Source organism: Oncorhynchus kisutch, unplaced genomic scaffold, assembly GCF_002021735.2.
Source record: "Oncorhynchus kisutch isolate 150728-3 unplaced genomic scaffold, Okis_V2 scaffold3964, whole genome shotgun sequence".
In the NCBI taxonomy this organism is placed as follows: Eukaryota; Metazoa; Chordata; class Actinopteri; order Salmoniformes; family Salmonidae; genus Oncorhynchus; species Oncorhynchus kisutch.
In genome coordinates, this window is record NW_022265909.1 from 119,668 (window position 1) to 133,060 (window position 13,393).

Consider the following 13,393-nt stretch of genomic DNA (forward strand, 5'->3'; position numbering starts at 1 on the left):
TGTTCTAACCCTGTTCTAACTCTGTACTAACTCTGTTCTAACTCTGTACTAACTCTGTTCTAACTCTGTTCTAACTCTGTACTAACTCTGTACTAACTCTGTAACTCTGTAACTCTGTTCTAACTCTGTACTAACTCTGTAACTCTGTTCTAACTCTGTTCTAACTCTGTACTAACTCTGTTCTAACTCTGTTCTAACTCTGTAACTCTGTTCTAACTCTGTTCTAACTCTGTTCTAACTCTGTACTAACTCTGTAACTCTGTTCTAACTCTGTACTAACTCTGTAACTCTGTTCTAACTCTGTTCTAACTCTGTACTAACTCTGTTCTAACTCTGTACTAACTCTGTTCTAACTCTGTTCTAACTCTGTTCTAACTCTGTACTAACTCTGTACTAACTCTGTTCTAACTCTGTTCTAACTCTGTTCTAACTCTGTACTAACTCTGTACTAACTCTCTAACTCTGTTCTAACTCTGTTCTAACTCTGTACTAACTCTGTACTAACTCTGTACTAACTCTGTAACTCTGTTCTAACTCTGTGTTCTAACTCTGTAACTCTGTACTAACGCTGTAACTCTGTACTAACTCTGTAACTCTGTACTAACTCTGTTCTAACCCTGTAACTCTGTTCTAACCCTGTAACTCTGTTCTAACCCTGTAACTTTGTTCTAACCCTGTAACTCTGTAACTCTGTTCTAACTCTGTAACTCTGTACTAACTCTGTAACTCTGTACTAACTCTGTAACTCTGTACTAACTCTGTAACTCTGTTCTAACCCTGTAACTCTGTACTAACCCTGTAACTCTGTTCTAACTCTGTAACTCTGTACTAAGTGTGTGTGGTCTCTCTCCCGGTGTGTTAGCTGACCCAGAGTGTGAGGAGGGTGTGCAGGGAGAGCAGCAGGCCCAGACCCCCATCACCACCAGCCCCTCTGCCTCCAGCACCACCTCCTTCATGAGTTCCTCTCTGGAGGACACGACCACAGCCACTACACCTGTTACTGACACAGAGACTGTCCCTGCCTCAGAGTCCCCTGGGGTCATGCCTCTTAGCCTGCTCAGGTAAATAGAACCTCTATATACACACACTGTGGATACCTTTTTAAAGTCAAGCCATTTATTACAATGTCTCGTCTTCACAGGCAAATGTTCTCAAGCTACCCAACCACCACTCTGCTGCCAACGCGTCGTGCCCAGACGCCCCCGGTGTCTTCTCTCCCCACGTCTCCCTCTGATGAGGTGGGCCGGAGACAGAGCCTCTCCTCCCCTGAGACCCAGACCTCCAGACCAGCCAACAGGACCGGGACATGTATGTACTACACACACACACACACACACACACACACACACAGACACACACACACGCAGACACACACACACGTAGACACACACACACACGTAGACACACACACACACACACACACGTAGACACACACACACACACACACACACACACACACACGTAGACACACACACACACACGTAGACACACACACACACACACACATAGACACACACACACACACAAACAGACACACACACACACAGACACACACATATAGACACAGAGCCTCTCCTCCCCTGAGACCCAGACCTCCAGACCATGGTAACATCCGGTTTGTCTCTGTATGTGATGGTAACATCCTGTTTGTCTCTGCATGTGATGGTAACATCCTGTTTGTCTCTGCATGTGATGGTAACATCCTGTTTGTCTCTGCATGTGATGGTAACATCCTGTTTGTCTCTGCATGTGATGGTAACATCCGGTTTGTCTCTGTATGTGATGGTAACATCCTGTTTGTCTCTGCATGTGATGGTAACATCCTGTTTGTCTCTGCATGTGATGGTAACATCCTGTTTGTCTCTGTATGTGATGGTAACATCCTGTTTGTCTCTGTATGTGATGGTAACATCCTGTTTGTCTCTGTATGTGATGGTAACATCCTGTTTGTCTCTGTATGTGATGGTAACATTCTGTTTGTCTCAGTATGTGATGGTAACATCCTGTTTGTCTCTGTATGTGATGGTAACTTCCTGTTTGTCTCTGTATGTGATGGTAACATCCTGTTTGTCTCTGTATGTGATGGTAACTTCCTGTCCTCTAATTATTGTCCTCTCCAGCCCTGTCGGACCCCAGCAGCAGACTGTCCACCTCCCCTCCCCCCCCGGCCATCGCGGTGCCCCTCCTGGAGATGGGCTTCTCTCTGAGGCAGATCACCAAGGCTCTGGACGCTACAGGGACAGGTACAGACTATACATGACCTCATACCAAGACTACAGGTACAGACTTCACTATACATTACCTCATACCAAGACTACAGGTACAGACTTCACTATACATTACCTCATACCAAGACTACAGGTACATACTTCACTATACATTACCTCATACCAAGACTACAGGTACAGACTTCACTATACACTACCTCATACCAAGACTACAGGTACAGACTTCACTATACATTACCTCATACCAAGACTACAGGTACAGACTTCACTATACATTACCTCATACCAAGACTACAGGTACAGACTTCACTATACACTACCTCATACCAAGACTACAGGTACAGACTTCACTATACATTACCTCATACCAAGACTACAGGTACAGACTTCACTATACACTACCTCATACCAAGACTACAGGTGCAGACTTCACTATACATTACCTCATACCAAGACTACAGGTACAGACTTCACTATACATGACCTCATACCAAGACTACAGGTACAGACTTCACTATACACTACCTCATACCAAGACTACAGGTACAGACTTCACTATACATTACCTCATACCAAGACTACAGGTACAGACTTCACTATACACTACCTCATACCAAGACTACAGGTACAGACTTCACTATACACTACCTCATACCAAGACTACAGGTACAGACTTCACTATACATTACCTCATACCAAGACTACAGGTACAGACTTCACTATACACTACCTCATACCAAGACTACAGGTGCAGACTTCACTATACATTACCTCATACCAAGACTACAGGTACAGACTTCACTATACACTACCTCATACCAAGACTACAGGTGCAGACTTCACTATACATTACCTCATACCAAGACTACAGGTACACACTTCAAGTCAAATGTTATTGGTCACATACACATGGTTAGCAGATGTTAATGCGAGTGTAGCGAAATGCTCGTGCTTCTAGTTCCAATGAATAACAACCAATGAGTACAATAACTACAATAACTACCTAATACACACAAATCTAAGTAAAGAAATGAATAAGAATATGTGCATATAAATATATGAATGAGTGATGGCCGAACGGCATAGGCAAGATACAGTAGATGGTATAGAGTACAGTATATACATATGAGATGAGTAATGTAGGGTATGTAAACATATAAAGTGGCATTGTTTAAAGTGGCTAGTGATACATTACATCAAGATGGCAAGATACAGTAGATGGTATAGAGTACAGTATATACATATGAGATGAGTAATGTAGGGTATGTAAACATTATTGAAGTGATTAGAGATCCATTTATTAAAGTGGCCAATGATATCAGGTCTGTATGTTGGCAGCAGCCTCTCTATGTTAGTGATGGCTGTTTGACAGTCTGATGGGACCGCCGAGTGTTGTAGTGTGTAAAAATGGTCTGTCCTCGGTTACAACACTCACTACCGAGTTCCAAACTCCCTTCTGGAAGCAACGTCAGCACCACAACTGTTGGTAAGGAGCTTCAGGAAATGGGTTTCCATGGCCGAGCAGCAGCACACAAGCCTAAGATCACCATGCTTATATTTCTCCTGTTTACAGACTTGTTCAAGTGTTCATCATTACAAGTGTTTCATATCCCAACTACCCCTGAGACACCTGCAGGGAGTAGGGTCACGACCAGGGACACGACCAGGGACACGACCAGGGACACGGACAGGGACACAGACACGTCCAGGGTCACGACCAGGGACACGACCAGGGACACGACCAGGGACACGACCAGGGACACCGACACGACCAGGGACACGACCAGGGACACGGCCAGGGACACGACCAGGGACACGACCAGGGACACGACCAGGGACACGACCAGGGGTCACGACCAGGGTCACGACTGTCCTGCGCCCACGGAGCAATTGGGGTTTAAGTGCCTTGCTCAAGGGCACAGTGACAGATTTCTGTTTCCACCTTTTCGGCTCAGGAATTCAAGCCAGCGACTTTTCCGTTAGCACCAACAGTATGTCATCAGTCCCCCCCCCCCCGTTAGCACCAACAGTATGTCATCAGTTCCCCCCCCCCCCCCCCATTAGCACCAACAGTATGTCATCAGTTCCTAACCCCCCCCCATTAGCAGCAACAGTATGTCATCAGTTCCTATCCCCCCCCCGTTAGCACCAACAGTATGTCATCAGTCCCCCCCCCCCCTCCCCCCATTAGCACCAACAGTATGTCATCAGGTCCTATCCCCCCCCCCATTAGCACCAACAGTATGTCATCAGGTCCTATCCCCCCCCCGTTAGCACCAACAGTATGTCATCAGGTCCTATCTCCCCCCCCCATTAGCACCAACAGTATGTCATCAGGTCCTATCCCCCCCCCCGTTAGCACCAACAGTATGTCATCAGGTCCTATCCCCCCCCCCCCCCCGTTAGCACCAATAGTATGTCACCAGTTCCTCCCCCCCCCCGTTAGCACCAACAGTATGTCATCAGTTCCCCCCCCATTAGCAGCAACAGTATGTCATCAGTTCCTACCCCCCCCCCATTAGCACCAACAGTATGTCATCAGATCCTACCCCCCCCCCGTTAGCACCAACAGTATGTCATCAGCTCCCCCCCCCGTTAGCACCAACAGTATGTCATCAGTTCCCCCCCCCCCCCCGTTAGCACCAACAGTATGTCATCAGTCCCCCCCCCCCCTCCCCCATTAGCACCAAAGTATGTCATCAGTTCCTACCCCCCCCCCATTAGCACCAACAGTATGTCATCAGATCCTACCCCCCCCCCGTTAGCACCAACAGTATGTCATCAGCTCCCCCCCCCGTTAGCACCAACAGTATGTCATCAGTTCCCCCCCCCCCCGTTAGCACCAACAGTATGTCATCAGTCCCCCCCCCCCTCCCCCCATTAGCACCAAAAGTATGTCATCAGGTCCTATCCCCCCCCCATTAGCACCAACAGTATGTCATCAGGTCCTATCCCCCCCCCCGTTAGCACCAACAGTATGTCATCAGGTCCTATCTCCCCCCCCATTAGCACCAACAGTATGTCATCAGGTCCTATCCCCCCCCCCGTTAGCACCAACAGTATGTCATCAGGTCCTATCCCCCCCCGTTAGCACCAATAGTATGTCACCAGTTCCTCCCCCCCCCGTTAGCACCAACAGTATGTCATCAGTTCCCCCCCCATCAGCAGCAACAGTATGTCATCAGTTCCTACCCCCCCCCCCATTAGCACCAACAGTATGTCATCAAATCCTACCCCCCCCCCCCGTAGCACCAACAGTATGTCATCAGCTCCCCCCCCCGTTAGCACCAACAGTATGTCATCAGCTCCCCCCCCCGTTAGCACCAACAGTATGTCATCAGGTCCTATCCCCCCCCCGTTAGCACCAACAGTATGTCATCAGGTCCTATCTCCCCCCCATTAGCACCAACAGTATGTCATCAGGTCCTATCCCCCCCCCCGTTAGCACCAACAGTATGTCATCAGGTCCTATCCCCCCCCCGTTAGCACCAATAGTATGTCACCAGTTCCTCCCCCCCCCCCCCCGTTAGCACCAACAGTATGTCATCAGTTCCCCCCCCCCATCAGCAGCAACAGTATGTCATCAGTTCCTACCCCCCCCCATTAGCACCAACAGTATGTCATCAGATCCTACCCCCCCCCCCCCGTTAGCACCAACAGTATGTCATCAGCTCCCCCCCTCGTTAGCACCAACAGTATGTCATCAGTTCCCCCCCCCCCCCCGTTAGCACCAACAGTATGTAATCTGTTCCCCCCCCCTCCCCCCGTTAGCACCAACAGTATGTCATCAGGTCCTATTCCCCCCCCCATTAGCACCAACAGTATGTCATCAGGTCCTATCCCCCCCCCCCCCGTTAGCACCAACAGTATGTCATCAGGTCCTATCCCCCCCCCATTAGCACCAACAGTATGTCATCAGGTCCTATCCCCCCCCCCCCCTGTTAGCACCAACAGTATGTCATCAGGTCCTATCCCCCACCCCATTAGCACCAACAGTATGTCATCAGGTCCTATCCCCCCCCCCCCCCCGTTAGCACCAACAGAATGTCATCAGGTCCTATCCCCCCCCGTTAGCACCAACAGTATGTCATCAGTTCCCCCCCCCCCCCGTTAGCACCAACAGTATGTCATCAGTTCCCCCCCCCCATTAGCAGCAACAGTATGTCATCAGTTCCTACCCCCCCCCCCGTTAGCACCAACAGTATGTCATCAGTTCCTACCCCCCCCCCCCCGTTAGCACCAACAGTATGTCATCAGGTGCTATTCCCCCCCGTTAGCACCAACAGTATGTCATCAGTTCCTCCCCCCCCCCGTTAGCACCAACAGTATGTCATCAGTTCCTCCCCCCCCGTTTAGCACCAACAGTATGTCATCAGTCCCCCCCCCCTCCCCCCATTAGCACCAACAGTATGTCATCAGGTCCTATCCCCCCCCCATTAGCACCAACAGTATGTCATCAGGTCCTATCCCCCCCCCGTTAGCACCAACAGTAATGTCATCAGGTCCTATCTCCCCCCCCATTAGCACCAACAGTATGTCATCAGGTCCTATCCCCCCCCCCCCGTTAGCACCAACAGTATGTCATCAGGTCCTATCCCCCCCCCGTTAGCACCAATAGTATGTCACCAGTTCCTCCCCCCCCCCCGTTAGCACCAACAGTATGTCATCAGTTCCCCCCCCCATCAGCAGCAACAGTATGTCATCAGTTCCTACCCCCCCCCCCCATTAGCACCAACAGTATGTCATCAGATCCTACCCCCCCCCCCCCCCCGTTAGCACCAACAGTATGTCATCAGCTCCCCCCCCCGTTAGCACCAACAGTATGTCATCAGTTCCCCCCCCCCCCCCGTTAGCACCAACAGTATGTCATCTGTTCCCCCCCCCCTCCCCCCGTTAGCACCAACAGTATGTCATCAGGTCCTATCCCCCCCCCCCATTAGCACCAACAGTATGTCATCAGGTCCTATCCCCCCCCCCCCCCCCGTTAGCACCAACAGTATGTCATCAGGTCCTATCCCCCACCCCATTAGCACCAACAGTATGTCATCAGGTCCTATCCCCCCCCCCCCGTTAGCACCAACAGAATGTCATCAGGTCCTATCCCCCCCCCGTTAGCACCAACAGTATGTCATCAGTTCCCCCCCCCCCCCCCCGTTAGCACCAACAGTATGTCATCAGTTCCCCCCCCCCATTAGCAGCAACAGTATGTCATCAGTTCCTACCCCCCCCCCGTTAGCACCAACAGTATGTCATCAGTTCCTATCCCCCCCGTTAGCACCAACAGTATGTCATCAGTTCCTCCCCCCCCCGTTTAGCACCAACAGTATGTCATCAGTTCCTACCCCCCCTCCCCCCGTTAGCACCAACAGTATGTCATCAGGTGCTATTCCCCCCCGTTAGCACCAACAGTATGTCATCAGTTCCTCCCCCCCCGTTAGCACCAACAGTATGTCATCAGTTCCTCCCCCCCCATTAGCACCAACAGTATGTCATCAGTTCCTACCCCCCCCCGTTAGCACCAACAGTATGTCATCAGTTCCTACCCCCCCGTTAGCACCAACAGTATGTCATCAGTTCCTACCCCCCCCGTTAGCACCAACAGTATGTCATCAGTTCCTACCCCCCCCGTTAGCACCAACAGTATGTCATCAGCTCCCCCCCCCATTAGCACCAACAGTATGTCATCAGCTCCCCCCCTCCCCATTAACACCAACAGTATGTCATCAGTTCCTCCCCCCCCCATTAGCACCAACAGTATGTCATCAGTTCCTATCCCCCCCCGTTAGCACCAACAGTATGTCATCAGTTCCTACCCCCCCCCCGTTAGCACCAACAGTATGTCATCAGTTCCTACCCCCCCCCGTTAGCACCAACAGTATGTCATCAGTTCCTATCCCCCCCCCCGTTAGCACCAACAGTATGTCATCAGTTCCTATCCCCCCCCATTAGCACCAACAGTATGTCATCAGTTCCTATCCCCCCCCTTGTTAGCACCAACAGTATGTCATCAGCTCCCCCCCTCCCCATTAGCACCACAGTATGTCATCAGTTCCCCCCCCTCCCCGCTAAGCACCAACAGTATGTCATCAGTTCCCTCCCCCCCTCCCCCCATTAGCACCAACAGTATGTCATCAGTTCCCCCCCCCCCCCCCGTTAGCACCAACAGTATGTCATCTGTTCCCCCCCCCCTCCCCCCGTTAGCACCAACAGTATGTCATCAGGTCCTATCCCCCCCCCCATGAGCACCAACAGTATGTCATCAGGTCCTATCCCCCCCCCCGTTAGCACCAACAGTATGTCATCAGGTCCTATCCCCCCCCCCCCCATTAGCACCAACAGTATGTCATCAGGTCCTATCCCCCCCCCCCCCGTTAGCACCAACAGTATGTCATCAGGTCCTATCCCCCACCCCATTAGCACCAACAGTATGTCATCAGGTCCTATCCCCCCCCCCCCCCCCGTTAGCACCAACAGAATGTCATCAGGTCCTATCCCCCCCCCCGTTAGCACCAACAGTATGTCATCAGTTTCCCCCCCCCCCCCCCCGTTAGCACCAACAGTATGTCATCAGTTCCCCCCCCCCCCCCATTAGCAGCAACAGTATGTCATCAGTTCCTACCCCCCCCCCCCGTTAGCACCAACAGTATGTCATCAGTTCCTATCCCCCCCGTTAGCACCAACAGTATGTCATCAGTTCCTCCCCCCCCGTTTAGCACCAACAGTATGTCATCAGTTCCTACCCCCCCTCCCCCCGTTAGCACCAACAGTATGTCATCAGGTGCTATTCCCCCCCGTTAGCACCAACAGTATGTCATCAGTTCCTCCCCCCCCCGTTAGCACCAACAGTATGTCATCAGTTCCTCCCCCCCCATTAGCACCAACAGTATGTCATCAGTTCCTACCCCCCCCGTTAGCACCAACAGTATGTCATCAGTTCCTACCCCCCCGTTAGCACCAACAGTATGTCATCAGTTCCTACCCCCCCCGTTAGCACCAACAGTATGTCATCAGTTCCTACCCCCCCCCGTTAGCACCAACAGTATGTCATCAGCTCCCCCCCCCCATTAGCACCAACAGTATGTCATCAGCTCCCCCCCCTCCCCATTAACACCAACAGTATGTCATCAGTTCCTCCCCCCCATTAGCACCAACAGTATGTCATCAGTTCCTATCCCCCCCCGTTAGCACCAACAGTATGTCATCAGTTCCTACCCCCCCCCCGTTAGCACCAACAGTATGTCATCAGTTCCTACCCCCCCCGTTAGCACCAACAGTATGTCATCAGTTCCTATCCCCCCCCCCCCGTTAGCACCAACAGTATGTCATCAGTTCCTATCCCCCCCCATTAGCACCAACAGTATGTCATCAGTTCCTATCCCCCCTTGTTAGCACCAACAGTATGTCATCAGCTCCCCCCCCTCCCCATTAGCACCAACAGTATGTCATCAGTTCCCCCCCTCCCCGTTAAGCACCAACAGTATGTCATCAGTTCCCTCCCCCCTCCCCCCATTAGCACCAACAGTATGTCATCAGCTCCCCCCCCCCGTTAGCACCAACAGTATGTCATCAGTTCCCCCCCCCCTCCCCGTTAGCACCAACAGTATGTCATCAGTTCCTATCCCCCCCTCCCCCCCAGGTACTCGTGGCGAGGCCGATGCCCAGAACATCACGGTACTGGCTATGTGGATGATAGAACACCCCGGAACAGAGGAGGACGAGGATGACAGCCACTCTAGAGGACAGGGGTCAGACAGCTCCTCGTGCCCAGGGGCCACAGCCTCGGGAGGGGGTAAGAGTCTGGAGAGGAGCTACCTACACTCCCCTGGAGATATGCCCAACGCTGACTCTGCAGACATGGAGGAGGGCTTCAGTGAGAGGTACAGTAACTGAAGCTGTTGACCCTCGGGGTCAGATATGCCTGTGTCCAGTCTTCTGTTATACATAGTGTGTGCTTAGTAGTACTCCCTGACGAAGGCCATGCAACCGGAGGGTTTTAAACTTTGTTTCCATTGAACATGCCATACTTAATAAAGGCATTTTAATGAATTATATGAGGAGTGCCTTGGTCCTCTGGTCTTTTTGGTGCTTAGTAGCACTTGGATAAAACTGCTGTAGATTCAGTATTCAAAGAACACATGCAGTACAGTGTATACAGTATATATGCAGTACAGTATATATATATATATATATATGTGTATTACAGTACAGTGTATACAGTATATATGCAGTACAGTATATATGTATTACAGTACAGTATATATGCAGTACAGTATATAGGTATTACAGTATAGTATATATATATATGTATTACAGTACAGTATATATGTAGTACAGTATATATGTATTACAGTACAGTATATATGTAGTACAGTATATATGTATTACAGTACAGTATATATGTATTACAGTACAGTATATATGCAGTACAGTATATAGGTATTACAGTATAGTATATATATATATGTATTACAGTACAGTATATATGCAGTACAGTACAGTATATATGTAGTACAGTACAGTATATATATATGTATTACAGTACAGTATATATGTAGTACAGTATATATGTATTACAGTACAGTATATATATATGTATTACAGTACAGTATATATGCAGTACAGTATATATGCAGTACAGTATATATGTATTACAGTACAGTATATATGCAGTACAGTATATATGTATTACAGTACAGTATATATGTATTACAGTACAGTATATATGCAGTACAGTACAGTATATATGTAGTACAGTACAGTATATATATATGTATTACAGTACAGTATATATGTAGTACAGTATATATGTATTACAGTACAGTGTATATGTATTACAGTACAGTATATATGCAGTACAGTATATATGTATTACAGTACAGTATATATATGTATTACAGTACAGTATATATGTAGTACAGTATATGTATTACAGTACAGTATATATGTATTGCAGTACAGTATATATGTATTGCAGTACAGTATATATGTATTGCAGTACAGTATATATATATGTATGTATTACAGTACAGTATATATATGTATGTATTACAGTACAGTATATATATGTATGTATTACAGTACAGTATATATGTATTACAGTACAGTATATATATGTATGTATTACAGTACAGTATATATATGTATGTATTACAGTACAGTATGTATATATATATATATATATATATATGTATTACAGTACAGTGTATATATATGTATTACAGTACAGTATATATGTATATATATTACAGTACAGTATATATGTATATATTACAGTACAGTATATATGTATTACAGTACAGTATATATATATATGTATTACAGTACAGTATATATATATATATATATAATATATATGTATTACAGTACGTCCTGCTACAGAGCTGAAAGAGTCTGTTTGCTATTGAAGTACTAGTTGTCATTGAAACCGATATTAGATCATCTCTTTCCATGTTTGTGATTTGTGTGAGGGCTGTGTTTGTGTGTCCCTGCAGTCCAGAGGGGCTGGACCAGGACAGTGCCTCTGCCTCCGCTGGTCCAACCCCTAGAGGGCGCTCTGCTGTCAGCAGGAAACACCGCTTTGACCTGGCTGCTAGGACACTGCTGGCCCGCGCTGGTGAGACTCTGTCTCTGTCTCTCTCTCTGTATCTTTGTCTCTCTCTCTCTCTCTCTCTCTTTCTCTGTCTCTGTCTCTCTCTCTCCCTATCTCTGTCTCTCTCCCTCTGCCTCTGTTTCTCTCTGTGTCTCTCTCTCTGTCTCTCTGTCTCTCTCTGTCTCTCTCTGTCTCTCTCTCTGTCTCTCTGTGTGTGTCTCTCTCTCTCTTTCTCTCTGTCTCGCGCCCTCTGTCTCACTCTGGTGAGACCTCTCTCTGTCTGTCTCTGTCTCTCTCTCTGTCTGTCTCTGTCTCTCTCTCTGTCTCTCTGTCTCTCTCTGTCTCTTTCTGTGTGTCTCTCTCTCTCTCTCTCTCTCTCTCTCTCTCTCTCTCTCTCTCTCTCTCTCTCTCTCTCTCTCTCTCTCTCTGTCTCTCTCGCTCTCTCTCTAGCTTCATTTTAAATAGGGAGCCAATTTGCAGCAGACATATAGTGAGCAATATGTTTGGAACATCAACTATGGTGTGGTGATAATATGGTATGGTGGTAATATGGTATGGTGATATATGGTATGGTGATAATATGGTATGGTGATAATATGGTATGGTGAGGTCTCTCAGTATGGTGATAATATGGTATGGTGAGGTCTCTCAGTATGGTGATAATATGGTATGGTGATAATATGGTATGGTGAGGTCCCTCACTATGGTGATAATATGGTATGGTGAAGTCCCTCAGTATGGTGATAATATGGTATGGTGATAATATGGTATGGTGATAATATGGTATGGTGATAATATGGTATGGTGATGTCTCTCAGTATGGTGATGATATGGTATGGTGATAATATGGTATGGTGATGTCTCTCAGTATGGTGATAATATGGTATGGTGATGTCTCTCAGTATGGTGATGATATGGTATGGTGATAATATGGTATGGTGAGGTCTCTCAGTATGGTGATAATATGGTATGGTGAGGTCTCTCAGTATGGTGATAATATGGTATGGTGAGGTCTCTCAGTATGGTGATAATATGGTATGGTGAGGTCTCTCTGTATGGTGATAATATGGTGTGGTGAGGTCTCTCAGTATGGTGATAATATGGTGTGGTGAGGTCTCTCAGTATGGTGATAATATGGTATGGTGAGGTCTCTCAGTATGGTGATAATATGGTATGGTGATAATATGGTATGGTGATAATATGGTATGGTGATGTCTCTCAGTATGGTGATGATATGGTATGGTGATAATATGGTATGGTGATGTCTCTCAGTATGGTGATAATATGGTATGGTGGTAATATGGTATGTTGATAATATGGTATGGTGAGGTCTCTCAGTATGGTGATAATATGGTATGGTGAGGTCTCTCAGTATGGTGATAATATGGTATGGTGAGGTCTCTCAGTATGGTGATAATATGGTATGGTGAGGTCTCTCAGTATGGTGATAATATGGTATGGTGATGTCTCTCAGTATGGTGATAATATGGTGTGGTGAGGTCTCTCAGTATGGTGATAATATGGTATGGTGAGGTCTCTCAGTATGTTGATCATATGGTATGGTGATAATATGGTA

At 47.8% G+C, this 13,393-nt stretch overlaps 1 protein-coding gene across 1 annotated transcript in view; it reads left to right on the forward strand.

Moving 5' to 3' along the window:
• Positions 1-13,393, forward strand: part of LOC109886404 (probable E3 ubiquitin-protein ligase HERC1) — a 206,773-nt gene that overhangs the window by 111,082 nt on the left and 82,298 nt on the right. The window contains exons 44-48 of the mRNA XM_031821355.1: positions 863-1,061; positions 1,142-1,308; positions 2,121-2,243; positions 9,865-10,105; positions 11,720-11,841. Coding sequence (XP_031677215.1) covers positions 863-1,061; positions 1,142-1,308; positions 2,121-2,243; positions 9,865-10,105; positions 11,720-11,841 — 852 coding nt within the window. The remainder of the gene's footprint in view (positions 1-862; positions 1,062-1,141; positions 1,309-2,120; positions 2,244-9,864; positions 10,106-11,719; positions 11,842-13,393) is intronic.